General features: G+C 53.0%; 10 protein-coding genes across 10 annotated transcripts; 5 read left to right on the top strand and 5 right to left on the bottom strand.

Annotated features, from left to right (window-relative positions):
* Nucleotides 1-895: 895 nt before the first annotated feature.
* A1O7_07238 (uncharacterized protein) lies at nucleotides 896-2,026 on the top strand (the record flags this gene model as incomplete). Its single annotated transcript, XM_007761238.1, has 1 exon — nucleotides 896-2,026. The coding sequence occupies one exon, from the start codon at nucleotides 896-898 to the stop codon at nucleotides 2,024-2,026; it is 1,131 nt and encodes a 376-aa protein (XP_007759428.1).
* Nucleotides 2,027-2,976: 950 nt separating this feature from the next.
* A1O7_07237 (uncharacterized protein) lies at nucleotides 2,977-3,597 on the bottom strand (the record flags this gene model as incomplete). Its single annotated transcript, XM_007761237.1, has 1 exon — nucleotides 2,977-3,597. One exon carries the CDS (start codon nucleotides 3,595-3,597, stop codon nucleotides 2,977-2,979), a length of 621 nt encoding a protein of 206 aa, XP_007759427.1.
* Nucleotides 3,598-4,884: 1,287 nt separating this feature from the next.
* A1O7_07236 (uncharacterized protein) lies at nucleotides 4,885-6,606 on the top strand (the record flags this gene model as incomplete). The annotated part of the gene is made up of 1 exon (XM_007761236.1): nucleotides 4,885-6,606. The coding sequence occupies one exon, from the start codon at nucleotides 4,885-4,887 to the stop codon at nucleotides 6,604-6,606; it is 1,722 nt and encodes a 573-aa protein (XP_007759426.1).
* Nucleotides 6,607-8,359: 1,753 nt separating this feature from the next.
* Nucleotides 8,360-9,472, top strand: A1O7_07235 (uncharacterized protein; the record flags this gene model as incomplete). Its single annotated transcript, XM_007761235.1, has 1 exon — nucleotides 8,360-9,472. One exon carries the CDS (start codon nucleotides 8,360-8,362, stop codon nucleotides 9,470-9,472), a length of 1,113 nt encoding a protein of 370 aa, XP_007759425.1.
* Nucleotides 9,473-10,519: 1,047 nt separating this feature from the next.
* On the top strand, nucleotides 10,520-11,650 carry A1O7_07234 (uncharacterized protein; the record flags this gene model as incomplete). The annotated part of the gene is made up of 1 exon (XM_007761234.1): nucleotides 10,520-11,650. One exon carries the CDS (start codon nucleotides 10,520-10,522, stop codon nucleotides 11,648-11,650), a length of 1,131 nt encoding a protein of 376 aa, XP_007759424.1.
* Nucleotides 11,651-12,274: 624 nt separating this feature from the next.
* Nucleotides 12,275-12,766, top strand: A1O7_07233 (uncharacterized protein; the record flags this gene model as incomplete). The annotated part of the gene is made up of 1 exon (XM_007761233.1): nucleotides 12,275-12,766. The coding sequence occupies one exon, from the start codon at nucleotides 12,275-12,277 to the stop codon at nucleotides 12,764-12,766; it is 492 nt and encodes a 163-aa protein (XP_007759423.1).
* A 157-nt stretch (nucleotides 12,767-12,923) lies between these two features.
* Nucleotides 12,924-14,444, bottom strand: A1O7_07232 (uncharacterized protein; the record flags this gene model as incomplete). Its single annotated transcript, XM_007761232.1, has 2 exons — nucleotides 12,924-13,203; nucleotides 13,264-14,444. The coding sequence occupies 2 exons, from the start codon at nucleotides 14,442-14,444 to the stop codon at nucleotides 12,924-12,926; spliced, it is 1,461 nt and encodes a 486-aa protein (XP_007759422.1).
* A 2,005-nt stretch (nucleotides 14,445-16,449) lies between these two features.
* A1O7_07231 (uncharacterized protein) lies at nucleotides 16,450-19,381 on the bottom strand (the record flags this gene model as incomplete). Its single annotated transcript, XM_007761231.1, has 2 exons — nucleotides 16,450-19,218; nucleotides 19,271-19,381. 2 exons carry the CDS (start codon nucleotides 19,379-19,381, stop codon nucleotides 16,450-16,452), a joined length of 2,880 nt encoding a protein of 959 aa, XP_007759421.1.
* Nucleotides 19,382-20,426: 1,045 nt separating this feature from the next.
* Nucleotides 20,427-21,272, bottom strand: A1O7_07230 (uncharacterized protein; the record flags this gene model as incomplete). Its single annotated transcript, XM_007761230.1, has 1 exon — nucleotides 20,427-21,272. One exon carries the CDS (start codon nucleotides 21,270-21,272, stop codon nucleotides 20,427-20,429), a length of 846 nt encoding a protein of 281 aa, XP_007759420.1.
* Nucleotides 21,273-21,673: 401 nt separating this feature from the next.
* A1O7_07229 (oxalate decarboxylase) lies at nucleotides 21,674-23,326 on the bottom strand (the record flags this gene model as incomplete). The annotated part of the gene is made up of 2 exons (XM_007761229.1): nucleotides 21,674-22,683; nucleotides 22,774-23,326. The coding sequence occupies 2 exons, from the start codon at nucleotides 23,324-23,326 to the stop codon at nucleotides 21,674-21,676; spliced, it is 1,563 nt and encodes a 520-aa protein (XP_007759419.1).
* Between the last annotated feature and the right edge of the window lie 362 nt (nucleotides 23,327-23,688).

Here is a 23,688-nt window from a genome sequence, read left to right as displayed (position 1 = left end):
CTTGAGAATCCACCGCTACGCGCCTGAATCTGTCCAGAAATCGCCAGCCGCAGCCGTGGTCAATCCTGCTCTGAGGCTCATCTGGCGCCTCTTGTGTTTTGGACTGCTTGTTTCCTGTCGCCGAACCCGACCAGTTGCTGTCCTTACTCGCCGGAGAATTTGCCAGGCCGGTTTATAGAAGGTGTCTCGAAAGTGTTCCCACCTTTTCACATAGAGTACTCCCTCTCACTTCCTCCACAATGTATCGCTCCAAACTTCATCAACGCCCTGGCCGTCAAACGTACTCATGACTTCTCATCTCTTCTCATCTCTCTCATAGTCTTTGTACAAAATGTGAAGACAAAAGGTATGATGGGGGGTTGACAGAGTCGAAAGGGGTACTGCATAGATATTATGTTCTGAAAAAGCGGCTACGCCCCGTCGTTACGGAGTTGGTCATCGAAGAGCCAAGACGCATTGATATTGAGAACCCAGGGTGCCAAGAGATTGGCTAGGAACTGAGCACGTAGTACTGCCGACCAGGTACTCAGTCCTTCTGCCCTCAGCACGCATCAATCTCCAGCTGCAAATCTGACATTCTCTAACCTGAATCCATGCATCTACCTACAGCTGAGTGATTTTGATATCTTCAGACCGTTGTTTGAGTCGTTGCGGAGTGTATCAAAATGCCGTTTGTACTTCACTGTAGCTACCAGTGGCAGAGTCGCAACAAGCGACCGGCTGCCTGCTGCTCTGGTTGCCCTTTCTTCACTCTTTGACTTCACTTCTGTTATTCTTCCCACTGAAAAAGCCTTCTTCTCAAAGATCTTCTTCCGAAAGATCTTCTTTCGTCAACAGCTCAAACCCAGTCTCATAATTTTGTCACACCTTCCAGATCATCTCTACCACCTGCGCTATGGCCTCCGACTCTTCAGCTACAGCCTCAGACACGGTCATCAATCTCGACCCCAACGGAGACCTTCTTCTGAAAATCGGCAAGATGGAGACTCCAGAGAAGGCTAGGCAGCTGCGGATATCTACCTCCATCATGACGCTCGTGTCCCCTTTTTTCAAAGCCATGCTGAAAGGCAACTTCCAGGAAGGTCAGCTCGCGCTGAGCGAGACGAATCCTCCGACTCTGGACCTTGACGTGGAGGATGTTGAGGCAATGACAACACTGTGCCAGATCATTCATCACGGTAGAGCTGCCCAACAGCCCGTACATCTTGAACACCTCGTCAGAGTGGCGACTCTCAGTGACATGTACGGCTGCCAAAGCGCCACTGCAAGTTGGTTTCATTCTCAATTGCTTCAGAGGCTGCCGCCAACCGACGCAACATTCGGAGAGGACATTGCCGCAGTCATTCGAGCATCCTATCTCTTTGACGTCCCTGAGGTATTCTATGAGTCCACAAAAGCAGCAGTACAGTACCTTTCAATGGCAAAGTCTGGAGAGGCCTTTAGGGCAGGACTTGGTGACACGTTGCCAGAGGGCTTTGTCGACGCAGTCAAGGCAGCGCAGATGGCGCGCCTGCAGGCAATCCGGCGCGAATGCACGGATCTGGTAGGCAAGTTTCTTCCATCAAAGATTCGCCGATTCATAACCCTTCCCGACGGCACCGAAGTTGGTATTCCGGATGTCTGTATGCTTCAGTCACCCAGACAAGCCAGGTACATTAGCGCCGTGCATGCAATCGGACTCTGGAACCAGTCTGGGAACGGAGGGAAGTCACTTGTTGGTACACCTGTCAAGGCGGCCGTCGAATTGCTTATTCAGGTTGCCGAAATGCTCAAGGGTGGTGAGATGTGTTGTGAAGACTGGCGCTGTGATACCTGCAAGCTAGATTCTGCCTATATGGTCAAAGAGACAGCTAAAGAGCTCCTGGAAAAGACTCATGGGTTTTGCTTGCCTTGCGTCAGGGCGGAAGGAAAGAATTTCACTAGACTCGCTGGCGTCAAATGTGGTGTCCACGAGGTATATCCCGACACGGCTCTTTCTGCTGTCACGGGTTCTACGGAACTAAGACCGAGGCAACTACCATATTGAGCCAAACACTCTTGTTGCCTGAAGTCTAGGAAGGCCCGAGAGATATGACCGGCTTGGACTCTGTACGGTCTCCACAGAAACATGGCAAGCGTCGCGCACGAACCGCCTGCAAGGGCTTGAACAGCGATCAATGAAAAATCCCGCGGACTGTGGAGGTCAGGCCGATGATCTGACAAATTCAATACAGGATTGTCCAATATCGAATACGGGACAAATTTCATCAGAGAAAGCCTGCCAGTACTATTTTTATGGGTGTCTCAGATGCGTTGGCTTTGCTCGGGGCCATTGGATGATGACCTGCTCACGGCTTTACCGGCCATACCTCCAATACCTTCATGACTGGATAGCGCGACCGTGAACACGGTCATGAAATCCATGCTCCTCGTACAAGGCGCAGATTGTGCTGCTCCACGGAAGTAGTATGTGCATTTTCAGGGAGTAGAAGATCAAAGAAGGGACATGCGACCTGCCTTGGAGATGCCAGTCAGGCCGCACGGGCGTCGGAGTTGCTGGCTTGGAGTCGGATACAAGGGGAATCGCGATGTTGATGCTGAATTGCATGGTGGCGGAGTGCCGACGCGCTGTGTAGATTCCAATAGTGTCTAGGTGCCCAAACGTAGCCGCAATGGACGGTCCTGTGGTTATGGACAAACGGCTACCACGTGTAGAGCCGCAACATAATTCCCACAACGTCCGGTTATACGGGTCATGATGGCCTTCAGCTCTGCGTATGGCCGCGACCGAGCTTGTCATTTGGCAGACAACCCACGCTTCCAGGCCCTTCACACCTGGATGGCGGCGCGCGTTGCTCGGAGGCTAACCCTGGATGCCTTTCGGGAATGCCATAAAGCCTGGCAGGATTAATGTCGCCGGTCCGTTGTTCCGTCGATCGGTCGATCGGTCGATCAAACAGTCGTCAAATGCTTGCTTCCCCTTGATTTTGTGCACCTTCAAATATAGCCGCTGTTCTTCGCAAAGTGCATCCCAGCCGCGAAGTAAAACAACTTCCCAGCAATCATGAAGTCATCCCGCGCCGCCCAGCCCAGCAAGCGCTCATACAGCTCACTCAACGGCACCATCACCCGCTCGATCAGCTCCCCGTCATCGAGCTTCTGCTCCGGCATGATATCTTCGGCCTCACCCGCACTCAACTGCACCTCCATCATGACCAGCTTGAGCGTGGCGTTCGTGAGCCCCGGATCGCTCGCCACAGCGGGACTCGAGTCCAAAATCCTCCCCTCGTAGCCTGTCTCCTCTTTCATCTCTCGGATCGCGGCCTCCTCGGGCGTCTCGTCCTCATCGATCAGCCCGGCGGGCCATTCGACCGTGTACTTCCCCACGGGAGGTCGATACTGAATGACGAGCAGTGTTGCCGGGGGTTTCGACGGGTGCACGAAGATATTCCCCATGGCGACGGCGTCGACGCCGGATTTGGAGGTCGTCTTGCGGACGGCGATCTCCCAGGAGCGAGGCGTGCCTTTTTGGTCGACAAAGTCAACTTTCTTGAGGGCCACCCATTTTGCTTCCGACGTGGAGAGGTCCGATATCGAGAGGATCTGGGGGTCTGGCATCGTTTTCGATTTAAATACGGAGTATAGCTGCGTAGGTAAGGTTCCGTGCTGCGTCCTGGGTATTGTGTAATTACTTTGGGCGTGCTGAATTTTTGGAGAGAGGCACGGTTTGTGGTGGAGAGGGTGCTAGACAGCGCTTGCGAAGTTCGAGAGGTGAGTGATATTCAGCTGGACGAACGACGTCGTGCACAAGTCCGTGCGAGCATTGTGTAGGAACACCTACTACGAGTCATGAGTGTGCCCGTTGTAGCTTTCATGCCGCCGATGACGTCGAGGCGTGCCAAGACGAGACAAGTGACTTCCACATCGACAGCCTCGTCGGCGACAAGGCTAGGTACCTGGTACGATGTAACGCACTTCCGATTTACAGTAGTGCGTACTATCAAGGTACCGTGGCCTCCACGAGGAAGACCCTCGCTCCGCTCGAGTACATCGCACACCCTCCCTCGCGGAAGCCCTAGTACGAGATGATCTTTCCGGACGACCTCGAACATCCCTCTGATTCAGGTCAGATCTGAGAAAGTCGAGCGGTCGAGCCCACTAGGACTGTACCGTAGGGTTATCTGGGGAATTTGTGTGCATCACGGATGGTTCTGCAGTTGCCGTAGCGTTTTGCCTTGCATTGTGCATATCCATCTTGGAAGCCTGGCCGAGTCCGTTCGTGGCAGACTAGAGTGCGACCTCCCTACAAAAGACAGGGACTTGCAAAACCCGCTTTCTCATGTCACTCTCTTGTCTCTTCTGGATCGCGGATTGGTGCCATCTGAACAGTATATGTAACCACGTCAAGCCTCCCTGGTAGCCAGCTGTAACATCTACCAATCGACCTTGACCATCCGTTACCAGTTACAATCGACTCACCGGTTCTCGATTCGGGCAGTACCTGGTTCGTCTGACACAGATCTCTATACGGAGTACACGTCTGCCTGGATCTCAGCCTCAATCAGCCTCAATCAGCCTTATCTCGTGCGGGGAACGTTGGTCTCGACCTTCACTCAGTCAGCCGCAGGTTGCTATCGTGAAATCATGAATTATTCTTTACTTTGCTGGTGTTGTCGGACTACGCTTCAGATATAATTAGGAAGTATTAGTGCTCTTTCCAGAGCCCTTCCGCGGATGATGCGCGTCTCCCGTTGCGTGCAGGCCTGCCGACAGTGCTGTCTTGAGTATTTGCTTTCGGCACAACACTAACTAGCAAAACGATTAGGACATGTCAGAGGAGAAGAGTACAAACACTAGATCGAACCGGCTCCTCCTCTTTGCAATCTCGGACGAGTTCTGCACAACATGCGCCTCATAAACACTCATACAGGTTCGCTGGAGGATGCGCTGGCCCAAACAGAGCCCAGATACGCGGTGCTGTCTCATTGTTGGACAAAAGACGAGATCTTGTTCCCGGATATTCAGTCCAGGAATTCGGAACGAACCTCAAATCATATCAAATTCTGGGGAAGCCTCCAGCAAGCCAAGAGTGATGGTCTCAAGTACATATGGATTGACACGTGTTGCATAGACAAACAGAGCACCGCCGAACTCAGCGAAGCGATCAATTCAATGTATCGATGGTATCAAGGCGCAGAGTACTGCTATGTTTATCTCCACGATGTCGACAAAGATACTTGGCAGGAAACCTTCCCTAAGAGCAAGTGGTTCACGCGAGGCTGGACTCTGCAGGAATTACTTGCCCCGCCGAAAGTCATGTTCTACGATCGACAGTGGCAGCTTTTGGGCGACAAAAAGTCTTTGGCAAGCGTCATCTCACGCACAACTGGTATTGAATCGGCAGCCCTAGAGACCAGGGATCTCAGTCGATATTCCGTTGCTCAAAAGATGTCATGGGCGGCAGACCGAGAGACCACTCGCGCAGAAGATATCGCGTATTGTCTGATGGGCTTGTTCGGGGTCAACATGCCACTGCTCTATGGCGAAGGAGACCGGGCATTTCTTCGACTCCAAGAGGAGATTATCAAATACAATGACGACCACTCTATCTTTGCCTGGTCCATGGGCGGAAAAGAAACTTCTGGCTTGCTCGCCCCGGCGCCTACATGCTTTTCAAAGAGCGGAGGGTTCAAATCTATTATGTCTATTAGAGGGCGTGAACCTTTCTCGATGACAAATCGTGGTTTATCAATCAAACTCAAGATCACGCCTTGGTCCGCAGACACTTATCTCGCAGGCCTTGGTTGCGCTGAGCGCATTCATCCGTCGCTATCCAGCACGTTGGGCATCTTTCTGCGTCGCCTCAACGAAGATGATCAATATACGAGGGTGAGTGTTTCAGGAAGAGGTCTATGGCGTGCCGCAGACAGCATTCCGCGTCCACATGACAGGCTGATGGAGGAGCGGCGATTATTCGTCCGTCAGACCCTGGATAGAACTTGGGACGGAGACTGCCTCAAGAGCCGTATATATGGCTTCAAAATTGCGCCCGGCTGGCTGCCATCATCTGCCGAAGTTATCGCCACACAGTATTCACCAAGCAGCCGCACTGCGGTTTTGCAACCTGGTGACTGTGGCTGGGGCCGTGTTGTGACAATAAATTTCTCAGCCGAGCATGAGCACTTCCGGTGGATTGTCCTTGGCTTTGACTTCGACTTTAATCCAATATGCTTCTTGGGAGATTCGAACTCATACGAAATGAAGCGAGCTAGACGACCGGGCAGTGACTGGGACTGGTCAAGCTCTTCCCTAGACACGTATTCATGGGATGCGTTCCATGAAGGCCGAATAGATCGCCGGAGCTGTCCTGATGAGGGATGGGCACTGAAAGGATGTCGGCGTCGAGGTTTAAACATCCAATTCTATGGGGCCTATGGGGCTCGCGGCGCTGTGGTTACCTTGACGCGTCGTGAAGACAGGTCGCAACTGGTGTGGGAGCTGCATGTTGACAAAGTCGTTAGCACTTCCAGGCATCTAATAGTGCATCCATTATATACGGGATATGAAGAGCCTTCCGGTAATTACAAGGATTGGCAGGCACGCTACGCCATGCGGCCTTCGACATGACAGAGGATGGTTCGCAGGACGGCGTCTAACCACAGCCAAAGATCGGAGACAGTGCCCGAATAAGGACGGATTGACTTACGCTTGCTTTGTCCAACGCAGGGCTCTATGTCTCAAGGCTGCGCTTCCTCCGCGCTGAGTGAACAGCATCATACAGTATCTACGACGCATCCGTCCCCGGGCAAAACACGGAGGCACCCGGTGATCGGCCAGTCCAGACATTCTCAATCGGTCAACACCGACGTTGGTCAGGCTTGGCGGGGCAGAACTACTGTATTGCCCATGTCTGCCTGTGAAGTCGAACCCAACCGAACCTCAACGCGCCACAAGCCGGACGCTTCGCCCCATACTCCATACACGCGAGGAGAGGTTCTCATCTCCACAACCTTACCTCGGAGTCACTACCACAACCACTTTCAAAGCCTAATCCCACTTCAACTTGGTCTCAATCTCAGCTCGAGTTCGTTTCGCCCATCGTGCTGACGGAGTCAGGGCCTCGCGACCTTCATCTCCTCAAAAGACACTTACGAGTATCTTTGCCCGTGGGAACCAAGTGGATTTGCGGTTTAGAGCGCGGAGATAGAACTACATGGAAGGGATCTCATCGTGGCGTATGCTGGTAAGTGGAGGGTAGAGCGTCGTGCATCGAGCTGTGTAGAGCAAGATGATCTGACGGACTTGTGTCGAATGACAAGCAGAATCTGTGGGATATCAATGGTAGTACAATGTAGCATATTGAATCCTAACATCCAGGGGTAAATTGAGAGTGCGTTGAGACTGAAGCCACGGTGAGGAAAGGGGCTCATAGGTATGTAATAAGGCATGCTCCCGAGCTGGTCCCTGCCTACGGAGTCCCTTTTGAGACGCCGCGGACGCCAAGACATGCTTGGGCCACTTCCAATTTTTCAACAAATCTTCTTTCTTATCTTACATTTCTTGCTATCTCTCTCAGCTCGCTGCAGACACTCTGCTAAAGGACCAGGTTGAGGCATTGAAGCCCCATTTCGGAGTCAAACATCTCAAGAACGTTGCGCGGTGTTCATCCTCAGAATGCATTGTCATCTAATCACGGTTAGAGCATCTCACTTGGGATGGCTAATCAACCTGAACACGCGGCAGCCAAAGCTCCCTTCAAACGGCATACCGCAATGTTCGAATCCAATCTAGCATTGCCGAAGCTTCTTCTTGCCATGACAGCGAAAGGGAAGAATCTCCCTCCAGATATGCTATATGTTGCCCAGTTACAAGCAGCGCGGAATGGTCGATCCCTTGAATAGCTGGAACTGCCATCATGCACAGCGGCCAAAGTATTTAGAGGTGATGCGGCTACAATGACTTCTACTGGACTCGAAGGCCTCAGCCGCATGATACAGCACCAAACCAGGCTCTCAGTCCGTGAGAGTGCGCTGTAGCTGAGCCACTTAACCTGCTGTGTTTGTCCTTTCACTTCTCGGTTGGTTGTTAGGCAGTTCGGTACGCGTGTGATGTGAAGCCCATGGCGCGTCAACTGCTTCGACGACTTCCTTACTTCACATGCCACTGCCCTGTTTCTGTGGACGTGGTGAGCCACTGCCTCACTTTCCGTGAAAGGCATCCGCTTATCCTCCTTTTCTGCTGACGACTCCTTCTCCAGGCTCGACCCTTCGAACACAGTAACTCTACCCTTGCTGCAAAGCAACCTTTCACAACAAGGAGCTTTTCTAACCAATCGTCACCCGCCCTCTGAGAGAACAATAGGCTCGCAAGCAAGTCCAACATGGCGAGACGAATTGGCACCAGGGTCAATGGCTGGTATCCAGCTGGGGACATCGTTGGTCGGTCAGGTCATTTTTTTTACGACGTGGCGGCGGAAGGCGACGCATACATCTCGGTCAACTCGCCATTCCAAGTCGACGCGACTGTATTGGTCCGAGTCTCTACTCGCGCTCTGGGTCGCACTTCACAATACTTCCGCTCGCAGTTCAGTACTCGTTGGGCACAGGGACGCGTGTTCACCACTTCCAACCCCCTCGTGCTAGAGGAACGTTTCACCAACTTTGTCACGTTTCTTCATTTCTGTCATGAAGGTGATGTGGTCCGCCTATCGTCCAGAGTGGATCTGAAACAGGTCGGCCTACTTTGCGACAAGTACCTCTTCGTTGGCCGCCTCCCATCGTGGTGTTTTGAGTCGCTCAATGCTAGGCTTCCAAAAAATCCCCCGTTGTTCGGATTCACAGCCATGCTGCCGGTGACCACTACTGCCGTGCAGTCGCTTGTACCCAACACCCTGTTAGAAATCCTGCAAATTTCATACCTACTCAACCTGTGTGGCATATTCGCCAAAGCCTCTCGGGCAATTATGTGGTCGGTGACATACGGAGAGATCGAAAAGCTGGGCCCATTGGATGTTGCCGGGATATCTGACTACGCGGAGAACTTCAGGAGAGAAGCGCTACGGCTAAGAAGGGATCTGGTCTCGAGACTGCCCACGGTTTTCTATCCGGATCACCATGGTGAGGGTCCATTGGGTTGTGGAAAGTGCGCCTCAGCCACGCAAGATCAAAGATGGCATCGTGAGGTCATAACCAAGAACATCAATTGGTTGCGGGAGGATCGGAGAGGTGAGCCCTTCCTACAAATAGGAAGTCTATTCGGCTCCTACGTCAAGGATATGTACGATCTGCCGAAGCGCCAGCAGGGCAACAACACGAATCACCTAAATATTGATTGTGGCCGCTTTCGGGTAAGACATTTGGATGTCACTCCCCCAGAAACCATTTGGCAGCTCTATCAAGCCATTGGTGGGCTCTGTCTCCCATGTGTCAAGTCTGGGCACTTCAAGTTCCAGACGAGCTGCGACTTACACGATGTCGACCTCTGTTTCCACTGATCACAAGCCGGCTCACTTACGGCAGCTGGCATAGACTGTTGCAGCGTCGGTCAAGACGAAGAACAAGAAAACACCTTTGAAGAGGTAAAGTCTGAGGAATGAGAAGCAGAATAGGTTAGGGCAACGGAGAGAAGCTACCGAATGGCTCTTGATAGTGTATGCAGGTAGAATCAGCGACAAAGTATGTCTGTGTCGATTTCAGCGGTCGTTGCCTCAGTCAGGAGTTTTCGAGACAGTGACCATGGATATTCGAGCAAAGGCTTGATCGCGGGAACCAGACTCAAATCCGCCGTACTTGTGGCTGTTGATGAAGTCAGTGCGGCCCGCCTTGGCTCATGAGCTCCGCGTCAGGAAGAGCAATCGAATGAACATACAATCTCTGACACCTCCGGCTTGACACTGGACAAGGATCGTTCAATCAATCGCTTCAGCGCAACGTGACCAAGTCTCTGGGGTACGTGTCGATTTCACCAGTGAACGCGCAATGACATGGCCACACAATGACATTTCATTCCTGCAAACCTTCCAATGATTCCGTCCATTCCCGACAGTCCGGCAGTCGGTCCGGTCCATTGCTGCCATCTCCATATGGTGGTCATTACCAGTCCACATCAAGGAACACTCGGTGGAAACGAACTCGCCACAAGCGCAGGTACAGTATACAAAAAGCGACACACACCAGGACAAACAACAAGTGAGCAGTCCACACAGCACATCACAGTACTACCGAAGATATAGCTAGCCAGGGACAGTTGATTTCCTATCATCAGCAAGCCATCAGTCAAAGCGAAGGCACGCACGCATCGTTTGCACAATGAGCGATTGACTAAACAAGACACAAACCACGGTTCAGCAAACTCAGCACCAACCAACATGTCACATCCATAAATTCTCAGCACCGAGCAATCATGAAGGGACATCCACCACCGCTGCAACGAGGGCCCAAAGCGACTGAGTGCAATCCGAACTCAGCCAAATTGGTCCTTCAGTCGTCGTTCCATTCCACCCATCGTCTCTTCACCAGCCACGTATCTGATGGCCGCTAGGATGTCACCGGCCCAGTCTCACCAGCCGTCCGAGGTCATGATCTCCCACCAGCATCCGGATGCGTCGCCTCCCAGCAACCACACGACGATCATAGCCTGGTATCTCTCCTTGCACACCTGCCTCCTCATCGCTCTCGTGGCCATCAAGCTGGGATCTTTGTGGTGGAGCGTCTCCGACGGCGTCAAGGGACCGTCTCACACCAATAAAGCCTCGCCTGACAAGCCGTCTGGTGCTCTAAATGCCGTCCAACCGTCATCCCGGGCCCCGAAAGTCCTGCTCGCATGGGAGGCGTCAGATCCGGTGCTTTGCAAGGGTGTAGTCCAGGGACGTGGGCCATGCCATCGTGGTCATCTGCGGTTGGAGCTCGATTTCGATGAAGTGCAGACATGTGAGAGCACACGCACAAGGACAAGGTCGGAGTCAGAGACGACGCCACAACCACGGCAGGGGCCAGAGCCATCATCTGAACCAACATCAGTCCACCAGAGCCGCAAATCCGATGTCAGGAGCTTGCATTTCGGAGTCGCTCCCCGACTAGTGCCCGTCCAGGAACTCGATGGCGACAACGTCCTCATGCCGTGCTCGAAGGAAATCTCCAAAAGAAACGCCAGGCTTCGGGGCGGGACGGGCTCTCGAAGGACCCCGGACACAAAGGCGAATTCAAAGACGGACGCAGGAGTAGACAGGGGAATGGGGACAGAAAGTTACCCACCTACGGCTGAAACCGACCCAGAGACAGACACCGCCAGAAACAACGACTCAAGCCCCAGCGCGAATACAAACATCCACATGATCCAACACGACAACCACGACAACGACAATCACACCCACCATATGACCGCATACCTCCGCCTCGAAGACCACATCGAGGAAGTACTCCGGGACTTTGACGAGCTCGAGCGCCACCGCACAGGCAGTCTGTTAAGAGACGCACTCACGCACAACGAATGCGCACGGTTGATCGCGCTGTATCGGCATCTGGAGAGGCGTTTGGAGGAGCATATGCGCGCACTGGGCGTGGAGGTGGAGGTCGATCCGTCAGAGATGCAGCTTGATGGGAACGAGCATAGAGACCAGGCTCCGCGTGAGAATGAAGATGACGTGCTGCGCAGGACGTGGGAGAGTTTGTAATTTAGCTGTTTGTTGTCTGGAAGGGGTCAATGGCATTGGAGACGGGAGGACAGGCAAGCGTCTCGGCAGGCGCTGAAGAAGAGCCAGTTGCCGCTGGTGGTGGCCTCCCAGTAGGCCCATGGGGCCACTGGCTTCTCCGGAGCATGTGCACCCAGCAGCTAGTTACCGCAGCCTGCAGTACCACTTCATGGCTCCATGTATCCTGGCTCTGCAGGGGGTGGCGGTGGTTGCTCCCGTTCATGTCGGACTCGCGGCAGGCAGAGCATCGATTATAACTGGGTTGCACGGCCGTATGAGGCTGTAGATCTCGCCAATGTAGTCGTTGCTGCTCGCGAGGCTTTCCCCGTGGAATTTATCTGCGGGAAACGCCTTCGCCGCTGTAGGGCAGTCTCAGGGCGGAGTCGCCGCAGCCTAGGCTTTCTTTCTCCAAGCGGATGGCCAACACGAGCATAGCCGGATACAAGGGGACTGTGGCGATCGCACCGCCGCCGACACGCCAGTTCTAACTGCTTGCACGAGTGCTGGCCCAAGCCGTGAACGCGGAAGCGCCATTCATCGCAGCGCAGCACCACGTGCTCGTCGCTGCCGTCTCCGCCGCCTTTCCTTCCTCCACCGCACTCCAACATGATGCCGCTATCGAACGATGTCTGGATGAATGTCCTGGTGCCTTTGTCGGGTTGCTTACCCTCGGCAAGCCAGGTGTTTGCGGACGTGTCTCCGGACCAACTTGTTCAGTCAGGCTACAACACGCATCCCATTGTCCAAAAATATGCAGATATATCGCACAAGCGCGGCCGGAAGTTTGAGGGTCCGCTGCTTGTGCTTACTGGTGAGGCTGACCAGATCGTATCAGTCCGCCAGCTGTCGTCCTTGGTCAACGACACGTGCAACCTGCCCAAGCAAGAGTCGCTCGAGTTTGTCACATACCGGAATACGGACCACTTCCCCTTCATACAAGCGAACCCGGCGAAGGGCCTCCCCTGGGTGAAGAATAGACTGTCTGGTAAGGTCGTTTCGGGTGCGGCTTGCGTGCAGAGCGTGATAGGAGGGTTCCGAACCGACGTTACAGTGGAGGCGTTGAGCGCCAATTTCTTGGTAGATTGGGGGAGCCTATAGGACTTGTGGCAGTCGTCTCGTGTAGGAGTCGATGGTATCATATGTTGTAAGGCACGACCGGGATGCCACGACTGCTTTGACTTTCCGAGGCAATGTATATACCAGACGTTTCTAGCTATGAGATAAGGCTGTGAAGTTCCAACCTCCGCTCGTAGACTTATCCTTCTACAGAGCCGCCATTCTCACCGTTGTCTTCATCGTTAGGGAAGTACCGGCGACGAGGGTGATCGTCACGCAGATCTTCAGGTACATTCAGTCGCTCAAGGTGGAAATTCCTGCAGCCCGCTGGCCAACGGCAACGAGGGTGATGATATGTAGTGCTTCCAGTACAGACGACGTCATTCTGGCAGTCGGCAATTTCCGCCAGGAAGCTGTGATAGTGCCAATTCCTCGACTGTTGAACCGACGAGCACGCCGTATGGATGCCCTTGACACAACTGGTTACGTGAAACATCAGCCTTAACATGCTATCACAAATCAAGGAGGGGTCTTCATACCCTCCAGTCCAGCCGAACCTCCAAGACGGAAGCTCGGGGCAAAAATGATAAGGTGGCAACCACCAGCGCCACGATTCTTGCCTTTCGCAGTCACCGAGCTCCTTCCGACGTAGACAGGGAGGCTCGCTGTGTGACCTCGCTTTAGTGCTCCGTCGGCGCGAGGCACTGTACTGCATGAGCATGATGACTCCGGCGTCGTCTTGATAGGAATCCATGAGGTCTTCGAAAGGCTCTGTCGAATGCTGGATCAAATCTGTGATGTCACCATCGTTGGTGATGTGTTGCTTATCCTCAACGAGTGTCCAGGGTCCCTCATCTTCCTCCATCTGTGTCGGCAACCATGCAATTGTTGATGGTACCCAAGGCGACTCAGGGAATGCTCCCGGCGGTGGTTGTAGCCTGTAGAGGGGGTTTGACCACGTATGGTAGGCTTGGAAACTCCATTCCTCTGGCGTAGCTCCATACAGAAGCTCCACCTTGAACGGCGTGTAACCGGACCCAGAGTCCGATAGACGGCCCACAATCGACCTCCAAAATTCACTTTCACTTGCGCCATAATCACATAGGTCCAAACCTGCACATTGCACCATCTTGGACCACAGGCGCAGGTATGGCAGTTTGTGCTTGAGGCATTCGGGGTGCCCGAAGTCACCGTAGTAAGGAATCATGGCTAAGCCCAGAAGGAGGGGCGTGTAGAGCGTCTCCCTAGGAGACCAACCGGGAGCTCGGGGCGAAGGTCCATTCTCTGTCTCAAGTATCTCTGGACTGGTCAGCCATGGCTTTCCATCCTGTTCTGCAACACTGGACGGATCTGCCCCGTTCTTCAAGACAGTAACACCGAGGTCAAGCCATCCCTGGATATCTCGACTGTATTTATCGCTCCAGGCCGAGTATATTCGTAGATGGTGTGCAATAACATGGAGCACAGTCTTCCCTTTGCTGTTACGCAGGACGGCAAGCATTGGATCTGAGGAGTTCAAACCAACCCATTTGAGGAAATTGGCAGCGTCTATACTCTCCAGTCTTGAAGCTAGCTCAAACCTGGTTTCCACGGGGCGCGTCTCGAGTGCAAAGGCTTGACTGCGTAGTATGATTTCCATCGTCTCCGCTGTAGTGCAAAATTGCAGCCATCCGTACCGAAGACCGTTGTCGAGAGCAACGTCGAAGTCTGGTTCGGCCATGAATAGGCGGTACCACTCAGAGCTGTCATGCCAACTACACCAGTACACGCAGCTAACAGTACCAAGGGCTCTACCCAGAATAGTGTCATGGTCCGGCCAAGTGGCCTGGGTAAGAAGATAGCGACAAATATCAACATGTCCATCTATCGCAGCAGCCTATTACTCGTTAAATTATCCTGGTAGCATTAGCATTACCCTCCCTAGGTGTCACTCACCTCAAGCAATGTTTGCCAGGGGCCAAAGCTCCCCATCAGACCTCCAAAATCATTAGGCCGAACATCTAGTGGTGTCGCATTCCCGCTTACAATGAGCCCTCTAAGTCCTGCGAGATTTCCGTGTTTAACGAAGCGAAAGATGAGTGAGTCAGAGGGGACGGTGTTATATGTTCGCAGTAACACATCCCAGCCGCACTGCAATTGAAGCAAGGCAATATCGTATGTTCGGCGCGAAATCCAATTAGGAAGCTGGAATGTCACCCGGAAGCGCGACTTGGTGTTCTCTGGCCCGGCGCCTTTCCGTGTCGTATTGCGTGTGTCGGTACGATCATTCACAACAGAGCCCTTTTGGTCCTCTGGCAGGGGAGGTAAATTGGAAACCACTGGCCCTATGATATTTGCGCTGCCATGTTGGTGGTGCGGAAGACAGGATGCTTGCGCGACCAATGTTAGCTGATCCGAAAGACTCGCAGTCCGCATCAGCATTTGAGTTTGCATGTCGCCAATCATGGCACTCTGGACCGCCACCATATTGCTGTGCGCAAGGTCGCGCAGCTTTTGTTCTTCGGCCAAGTACATTGTGTATGCAAAGTGGAGTGAGCTTTTTGCGTTCTCCAAGTTATCTAGAAGCCCACGGACATCGTGTTGTTTGAAAGCCGTATATAGCTTGCCGCGTGTCTTTGTGCCTTGCCAAACATGTTTCCAGCTTGTCGACCAGCTCTTTGATTTCGGCTGTACCCCGTTGGCACGCTATAATGCAGCGTGCGAGGAGAATTTCAGTGGGAGTACCTGCTTGGCGATGCTGGTCGAGCTGACGTAGGACCATGGCCATTGTCTCCAAGTCGAAAGTCAGCCTTGACAGGGTAGTCGGTGCATTTTGGGCTGCCTGGTAGATGCCTTTCAGCTTTATCGTGCTCTCGGTCAGTTGAAAGGCCAACGAGACTAAACCTGCTCCGCCAGCCGTCAAGCCGATGATTGCCTCAAGACCGGACATTACGAGGAGTGTTGACTCTAAATCCTGTCAGTCTGCGTGCAGAGCAGGATAGACAGAGTTTGCGACGATTGAAAGAGGTTTCGGAAATCTTCAAGCACTGAAGTAAGGCTGGCGCTTCGCACCTGCGGCACATATCCATGCGGCCCATTGGCGCCGTCACCAATCCAAGCCGCATACTCTGTTCTCCTAACAGGCGGCTTGGAGCAGCTGCATGGATGCATCCTGTCTGCGCCACCGAGGCTGATTCAACCCCCAGGCGCCGCAACACGTGGCAGGCTTTTTGTAATCTGCCTCGCAAGACCCCGCCTCAAGACCAGGCCAAGGCAGGAAGGGGGAGGTGGTAAACTCGACCGTAGGCTCCAGCGGGTAGGCTCACAGGTGCTATGGATTTTGCGTCATGGAGAAGACTGAAAGACGACCATAAACATCCGTAACGATGCTTTGCACTGCTTTGCCAAAGGAGAGGACCGGGGGAAGAACCAGATGTGAGGGGAAGTTGACAAACCCGACTGAATCACGTATTGATGCTAAGACCTCGTCTTCGTGACTCAGTGAGCGCTCGGAGACGGTACGAGGTAGCCCTGCACTCATAGATTATGTTTGTCAGTCAGAAGGAACATGGTATGGTAATTAGGTGGAGAGGAGGTAGTTCTAATGTCCTCAATTGTGTCTTCTATCATCATCACAATCATGCCCGATCTCATGTCATCATAATGCGCCAGCTTTTGTCTATGTTGGCTTTTCTGAAACCAAGAGCCAAAAAAGAAATACTCTAAGCGAACATCCGTGAGGTGTCCTACCTCTTGCTCCTGAAATAGTCATAACTCAACTCGTCTCTCGGTGTATTGTCGTGATATTCGCTGCCGTCGCGACTTTCGATGGGTGTCCGGAATTGATCCAACGCCATGAACTCTCCATTCGGCGTCCTGATGTCTCCCGCACTTCCCAGCAAATTCGCGCGGTCGTCGTATGGATCTGTGTACGGACCGTGACGGGGCTCGAGGTTGCCGGCAGGAGGAGCGGCAGGACTCACTCGGAATTGGGCAGGCACATTGGACTGGTCAAACTGCTTGCGGTGGACAGGCTGACGCGGAACAGTTGGGGCAGGGCTTGAGTCCCGAGTACTTGGAGCCGAGCCAAATTCGTTCTTCCCAATTGACGGAGCTGGGGTCTGAGCTCTCGAGCCGGACAGCAAGTCGTCACCAGCCTCTGATCGGAAATCCTCGCGGTTCCTGTAGAACTGGAAATCTTGCTGTGCCTCAGGAACGAATTCGAAAGGAACGTTCTGAGGCGGTTTGCTGGTCTCGCTCATGGGCTGCATGGCAATGTCGGAGAAAGTCATGGATTGTCCTGCTTCCGAGTTGAGGCGACCGTGGTAGATCTCGGCTAGGACATGTCTAGCTTTGGCGTGAACCATCGGTGTCATCAGAGGCTGGTAAAGAGCAGGATGGCCGAATTTCGAAGAAATCCTTTCCGCCTTACCAGCCTTGCCTTCGGCCGCCATACGTTCTGAATCTTGGGCGGCACCACGAGCATAATATTTCAGGTCCAGATCGAAGGCCTTCATACAGTACCACTTGAAAGCGATCAGAATGACCAACAGAGGAGCGATTGCGGCGACAAGGCTCCATTCTCCTCTCGCTTTCACCACAACGGCAATGACAACATTCGACAAGATGGTGGCAAAAATCATCCGATTGAATATGGTCACCCAGAATTGGCCACCAGATTCGGTTTTGGTGACAAACACGTACATCAAGAGATACTTTTTGAGAAACGTGTCGATGGTAAAATACAATGCTGTGACGACCAGCACGATTGGCTGGAGCGTTGCATAACAGAGGGCCACCGTAGCGTAGAAAAGGAAGTAATTGTAGTAACTGGCATAGTCGAATGCTGGAGGTGCCGTCCACTCAATATTTTGTCGGGGCGTGGGTGACATGAACGTCCTTGCGAACCAGACGTAGGTCAACTGCCAGAGTTGTGCCAGGTCAGTCGCGGCTCCAAGATTTCGCTGAAGAAGCCAAGTGACCCAGAAAGGGGAGATCTGGCAGAGGGTGGTTGTGATAACCAGGAAGAATTGGCCCTCTCTCAGAGAAGTCCAAAGGTCGTTGTTGTTTTTGTTGTACTGGATCACAATCGTCACATACTGCCAAACAGCGGAGAAAATCGAGAAGACCACCAAGTTGTTGAGAGTGAAGAAGCTGTACAAGTTTCGCAAGACATGGCGTTCTCGCTCAGTCTTGGTCACATCTCCGGCGCGCACCTGGAGTCGTCTGAAGATGGAGGGAAGCAGCAGGTAAACAAGCGAGGTAATGGCAGGGGCTGCTATACCCTGTACGATCGACCAGGCCGCATGATGCGCCTCGAGCTGAGATTTGAAAGCCGGCCAGACAAGAGCCAAGTTGGACAGATTGGACAAGAAGACGGCGATGCCTGCGTTGATGGGGGTCCAGATGATTGTGAGAACAGCGATCCAGACACCGTTCATTATCCGCTTAGCCTTCCGGGAAGCTCGAGAGAGTGCCAGGTTGTCCCAAATCAGATCATTCGGCCTAGGTGCTAATTGGATCTTGGTGCCCTGTGGCCGCTTGCTCCGTGCCTGGAAGGCCACCGTGTGCGCTTGAGCAATCTGATCCCAGCTGGCAAACCCGTAGGACATGGCATCGCGGTTGTCGACACGATCTCTCACATCGGAAATTTCCATTTCGAGCGCTCGAATTCGGTCGGTCAGGTAATCAATGGCGTCGACCTTGCCTCCGCTGGTCTGACCTCTGTACTTGCCAGGTGCCTTGATCATTGGGCGGTTCGGTGGTAGCTTGTCTGGGTTTTTCAAATACTTTGCAAGGACAGACTCGAGTTCCCGGACAGCCTTTTCATGCTCTTCGATCAAGTCGGGCAAGACCTTGACATTCCGCCCAACCGTGGTTCTCGGGACTGCACCCGTGGGGTTGACTTCATCGATCACATGTGCGATGCCTTCGTTGTTCCGAAGTTGGCCTGGGATATCGCGGAGCAGCAGTGTCCGAGCGTGCAGACTCCTCTGGTAATCCGGGCTTTCCAAGTAAGCTCGGCGCAGCTTCAGGATTCGACGATAGTTAAACCAAAGGAAGTAGATCACGACCAAATCCATCAGCCATGCCATAACCACCTGAGCCCACAACCCACCGCCAAAGATGAATAAGGGTGTCATGATGGCGAAGGCGTCCAACCCATCGGTGATTGCTCTGTTGCCTTGAGTGATGTTGATTGGGATCATGATGGCAATCCCGATCAATCCGAGGACCAGGAACATATTCCTCAGCATGCGAGTGACCCGCAGAAAGATCACGGCATCCACTCCGATTTTCTCCATCAGAAATGGCTCAGACGCCTGCCTAACAGGTGCCACCCAACTAAACAACCCCTTGCCAATCGGTGGTGGAGCGTGATCTTTGTCTGCATTTTTCAGTCGTGGAGCGTAGACAACGTTGTTTCGAGGGCGGATGAGGCAGAAAAGGAGCGCGAGACCGGCGCTGATTCCTAGTGATGTTGCAAGAGAAGCCCAAAAGGCACCGGTTTGAAGCTGGGAAAGAGGTTAGCGGGTGTGCCTCCGTGGGAGCTGTGGGCATACGCACTGAAGTTTGAAAAGGGTTGGCAATCAATTGGAGGACCTGCTCTCCTGGTGAAAGATTGGCATCTGGGGCGAACGATGTTTGGCGCGGGTACAGAGTCTGAGCCGCCGACATGTTGTTCCGAGGGTCTTCTGTCTCTGCAATGCAGAACTTTACAAGTATGCTCGCATAATACGGGTGCAAGACCGCAGTGATTGACAGCCGCTGGTCGAACGACCTGCCAAGATGCTTTCCTGGAGTATTTCTGTAAACAATGGATTTCCGGCTCGGGAACAAAGGCGAGTGCGGTTCAGGAGGTGTACGGGCTTCAGTGAGAGACAATGATGCGTAAAGGAGACCTGTCTGTACGAACTAAAAGAATATCCTGAGCGAATGTGTTGCTGATGTGAGAATGTAACAAGGGGAACTGTCCAAGAATATCTAACAGCTGGGAAGATGAAGGTGTTTCAGAGGCAAACGAAGGCGTAGAAATGGTTCGTGGTGCATGTCGCGCTTCGCCGAATCTCCAATTTGAGCGCTTTGAAACGGCCATGGACCCTTGTCGCTCCCAACGCTTATGATGCCAGCCAAGGGTCGTGCTCAGGGCCCTGGGGCTGCCCATTGGCCGTCGCCAAATCCTTCGGTTAGTTAGCTGCCGCCACTACACTTAACGCCTTAGCCTTTGTTATTGGGCCGAAGTGCATGCAGCACACAGAGGTGTCTCGGTGTGTGGTCGTACTCCATAATATGTCCCACAGAATTTTCCACTGCTTTCCCTCACTTGAAAACTCTCTCATTCGCCAGGTGTCAGTGGGCTGCTCATTTTTGCTCTATCTCCCCTCAGCAGCATCATCGTGATGGAGACAAAGAAGGCCTTGAGGATCGAGAGTTGTTGCGCGCAATCCTCCCATATCTTTCCAGTGTGCACATGTCATGCAGAAGACTGTCACCAGAGGCATTGCACCACATGCAGAGTGATGCTGCAACTCCACCAAAATCGACTGCCATCGCGATTCTTCGCCCCGCCTGCAAGTGTTCGTCCTCGTTAGGCGTGGTGACGAACAGCAAACTTCGGGGATATGAAGTCCACTGATGTCATCTGGCATCGGTCAAAAATGTGCACTGTACCGTGTACTGCTGTACTGTGTACTGTGCACAGTATTCGCAGGATTTAGCAGGTTCATTCATCTCGACTGGCTAAAAGTCTCATGCCACTGTTGGACCTCGTACGCTCCCAAAGGAAGAGAAGGGCTACAGGACTATCGTTGGGAAAAATTGGATCAGGAATGCACAAAACAATGTTCACAAGGGTATCCGGCCACCAAGTTGTCGCCACGTCCAGACACTTGTTCCGGTCTCGTGCTTCCTCGCCCATTCTTGCCATGGCGCACATCGGTGAGGGGATTGAGCCGTGGGCTAGACGGGTGCCAAAAGGATCTCTGAGGACCTTTAGCGAGGCGATCGTCCCCCCCGCCTTCGTCTCGTTCACTTTATTCAATTGTCTGATCTCCTCTCTTTCCTCCTCGCCCATTCCCGCCTTCTTCAGCATCCAGGCGATGATGTCGTTTTTGGCTTCGCAGTATTCGTCGACATTCCGCCACTCCTGCCGGCTTAGCTCCAACTTCTTCCTCTCATAAGCATATCTCACGGCTGGATCACTTCGACAAAGATCTCTGACTCCAAGCTGGTTCCTAATACTCTGACAACCCTTGACCGAGACGTACAGATTTCTCGTCGGCGCCACTCCCGGTTTGCGAAATGCGTGCCTGTCTGGGATTCCCATTTTGCCCATGTAGACATACCCGCCTTTGGTCGTCAAGGATTCAATAGCAGCGGGGATGTCCTGCCGCTCGCTGATGACCGATATGTCGATGGTGGGTTTCGCAGCGAGGCCGGGCACGGATGTGCTCCCGACGTGCTCTATGCTGATGTACGTGACCCCACTAAGGATCTGTTCGAGCTCAGACTTAAGTTCTTGGAACTGCGTTGCCCAGGCGGGGTTGTAGGGCTCGACGACGACCTTCATGCTGGGCAGGTGCTGAACAGTAGAGGATCTCAGCAGGTGCCATGACTAAATCGAATATTGGTGTAGTTTATAGCTGTACCGTGAGTCACAGCACGTTACGACGTTGCTTTCGTATCTAAATGCTGCGACGTGTCCGGTTTTGACGAACTTGGCGCGTAGGGCCAACCAATATCGTTCTCTGTCGGTTAGGCTTCTGGAATACACCGAATACACGGGAAGTGACTCGTGGTAACGGGTTCACTCTGTGTACAATACACCCTGGGATTACATTAGTACAATGAGAAACATGTTACTCTTTGCTGCGCCATTATACAGTTAGATTGAAAGTACTGAGCTGCTATTATGGGTACCTAGTATACGGATCATCCCGCCGCCCGGAAGCGCTACTTCTCAGGGCAGACTTAGAATAGTCTTGAATTCCGGCTGTAACCCATTGGCTCTTTCCTTTTTACAACCGCCGACGGCTCGACGGTGAAGTTCGTGGTCGAGTAGTTCGCATTGCCAGGCACGATGTAGTTCTTGACCTTGGGCAGACGACTGATGAGGCTCTGCGGCAGATGCAATGTGTCCGACACCACATTCGCAGGCGTCAGACCCAGCCATTGACTAACGCTCATGTCTTGGTACTGAGGAGCTTGCAGAACCTCCATGTACCTAACTGTCGTGTTTCCAGTGTTCTCGATATAATGAGCATTCTCGACTGGGATATATCCCACGTCTCCTGCCTCGAAGTCGAATGTCCGCGATGACTCGGGGGCAGTGAAACTCGTGATTCGTGCGTTTCCGGATAGGAAGAAATTCCATTCGTCAGAGGTCAAATGCCAATGGATCTCGCGCATTGCTCCTGGCTCAATGGTGAAAAATCCCACGGAGAAGTTTTCTGCCACCGGGAAGACTGTCGGGTCGACGATTTGGATCGTACCACCTGGAACTTGTAAAGGTTCTTGTTGGGATAGGTGGTAGGTGTAGGCTTGATCGGAGGGCACCTGGCCAGTCGGTCCAAGGACACTCTGCTGAACCTCTGTGAGATTTTCTGGATAAGGTGCCGCATTGAAGATGTATTTCTCGTCCTGGGGAAGGTTGTCAAAGTCGCTGATGTCTGTTTGGAAATTCTTCGCTAGGACTTCCTTGGGGTTCCGTAGGAAAAGCTCTGATACAAGGTCTGTGGCGTCCTCGGAGAAGTCGCCCTGGCTGAAAACAAGGAGGAATTCGACTCCATCTGGGCTTGCCTGGATCGAGTGCGGCGTTCCGGCGGGGAAAAACCACAGATCGCCTGCTTGAATATCGTCCACGTAAGTGCGGCCAGCTGGGTCTACAGCAGAAATCCTCGCACTGCCGTTGAAGACATAGGACCACTCATTCGCGGAATGCCAATGCAATTCTCTGTGCGCATTCGGAGCTAGTCTCATATCTGCAAACGTTTGTTAGTCAGATTTGGCAAGGAGGGAAGCCACCGTAAACGCTCCGCAATGGGCAAAACAGGCTTGGGCTGAGAACGTACCAACTCCAGCCATGCTCTGGGATATGGGAAGCTCATCAATGTTTTGCTGTCGTGCATACCCTGGGTTGCCGCCACCAGTGCCGGAACGAGCGCTCGATAGACCCATTGGCCATTTGAAGTTTGGCGAATCCCCTGCATCGGTTCCAGGCCGGGCAAAGGCATTAGGATTGAGACGATCATATGGTGCATTGAATCCAGTAAAGTCACTCGCCCCATTATCACCCCTGATTGCCTGTGGGTATTCCTCGTTTGTAAAATCGAGTATCATGCCATTGTCTGCCGGGGCTTCCTGATTCGGCACCAGCGTATATGTTGGCTGGTTCGCCGATTCCGTGGTCACGGAAACAATGTTGTTCTCAGGTCCAAGTAAGGAGGTGGTAGGCCATGCACTTCCGCCGCTGGTCAGTGTCATGGGATTGCTTGCTTGTAGAGCACTGCCGCTGGACTGCGCGCCACTGCCACCTTCACCTCCGCTCACTCCACCACTCTGTTGAGGAGTTGGAGCGCTGGAAGCTCCACAGAAAGCTAACGCGAGAACGAGAACCACTGACATTGTTGGTAGTGCTGTGTACGTACCAGTTCTTGAGTAGGGTCGACAGAAAGCCTCGACCGAAGAAACGAACTTTAATAACACATCTTCGTTCAACGCTGTCATTACCGTCATCAGTATTTCCTAGCCCTCTCCGTCAGAACGCGCACGACCTGCGGAGAGAAGCACTAGCACGGGTACCGCCGGGAAGCCGTCCGAGAGGATATTTCCCGAGTCTACCATGACGAAATAAGGTTCGGGTTTGAGAAAGGGTTGGTGGTGGATGATCCAATTCCTCCCTGTTCCTGCATGTGAAATAGCAGATCATGGAGCGAGTTACTCTTTACCTCTCCCTCCACATACCGCCGGCAATCATGCGCCATAGC

The sequence above is a fragment of the Cladophialophora yegresii genome (genome assembly GCF_000585515.1).
Source record: "Cladophialophora yegresii CBS 114405 chromosome Unknown aczIN-supercont1.5, whole genome shotgun sequence".
Lineage (NCBI taxonomy): Eukaryota > Fungi > Ascomycota > Eurotiomycetes > Chaetothyriales > Herpotrichiellaceae > Cladophialophora > Cladophialophora yegresii.
The sequence above is the reverse complement of the archived record's forward strand: the minus strand, read 5'-3'. Positions and strand labels throughout refer to the sequence as shown.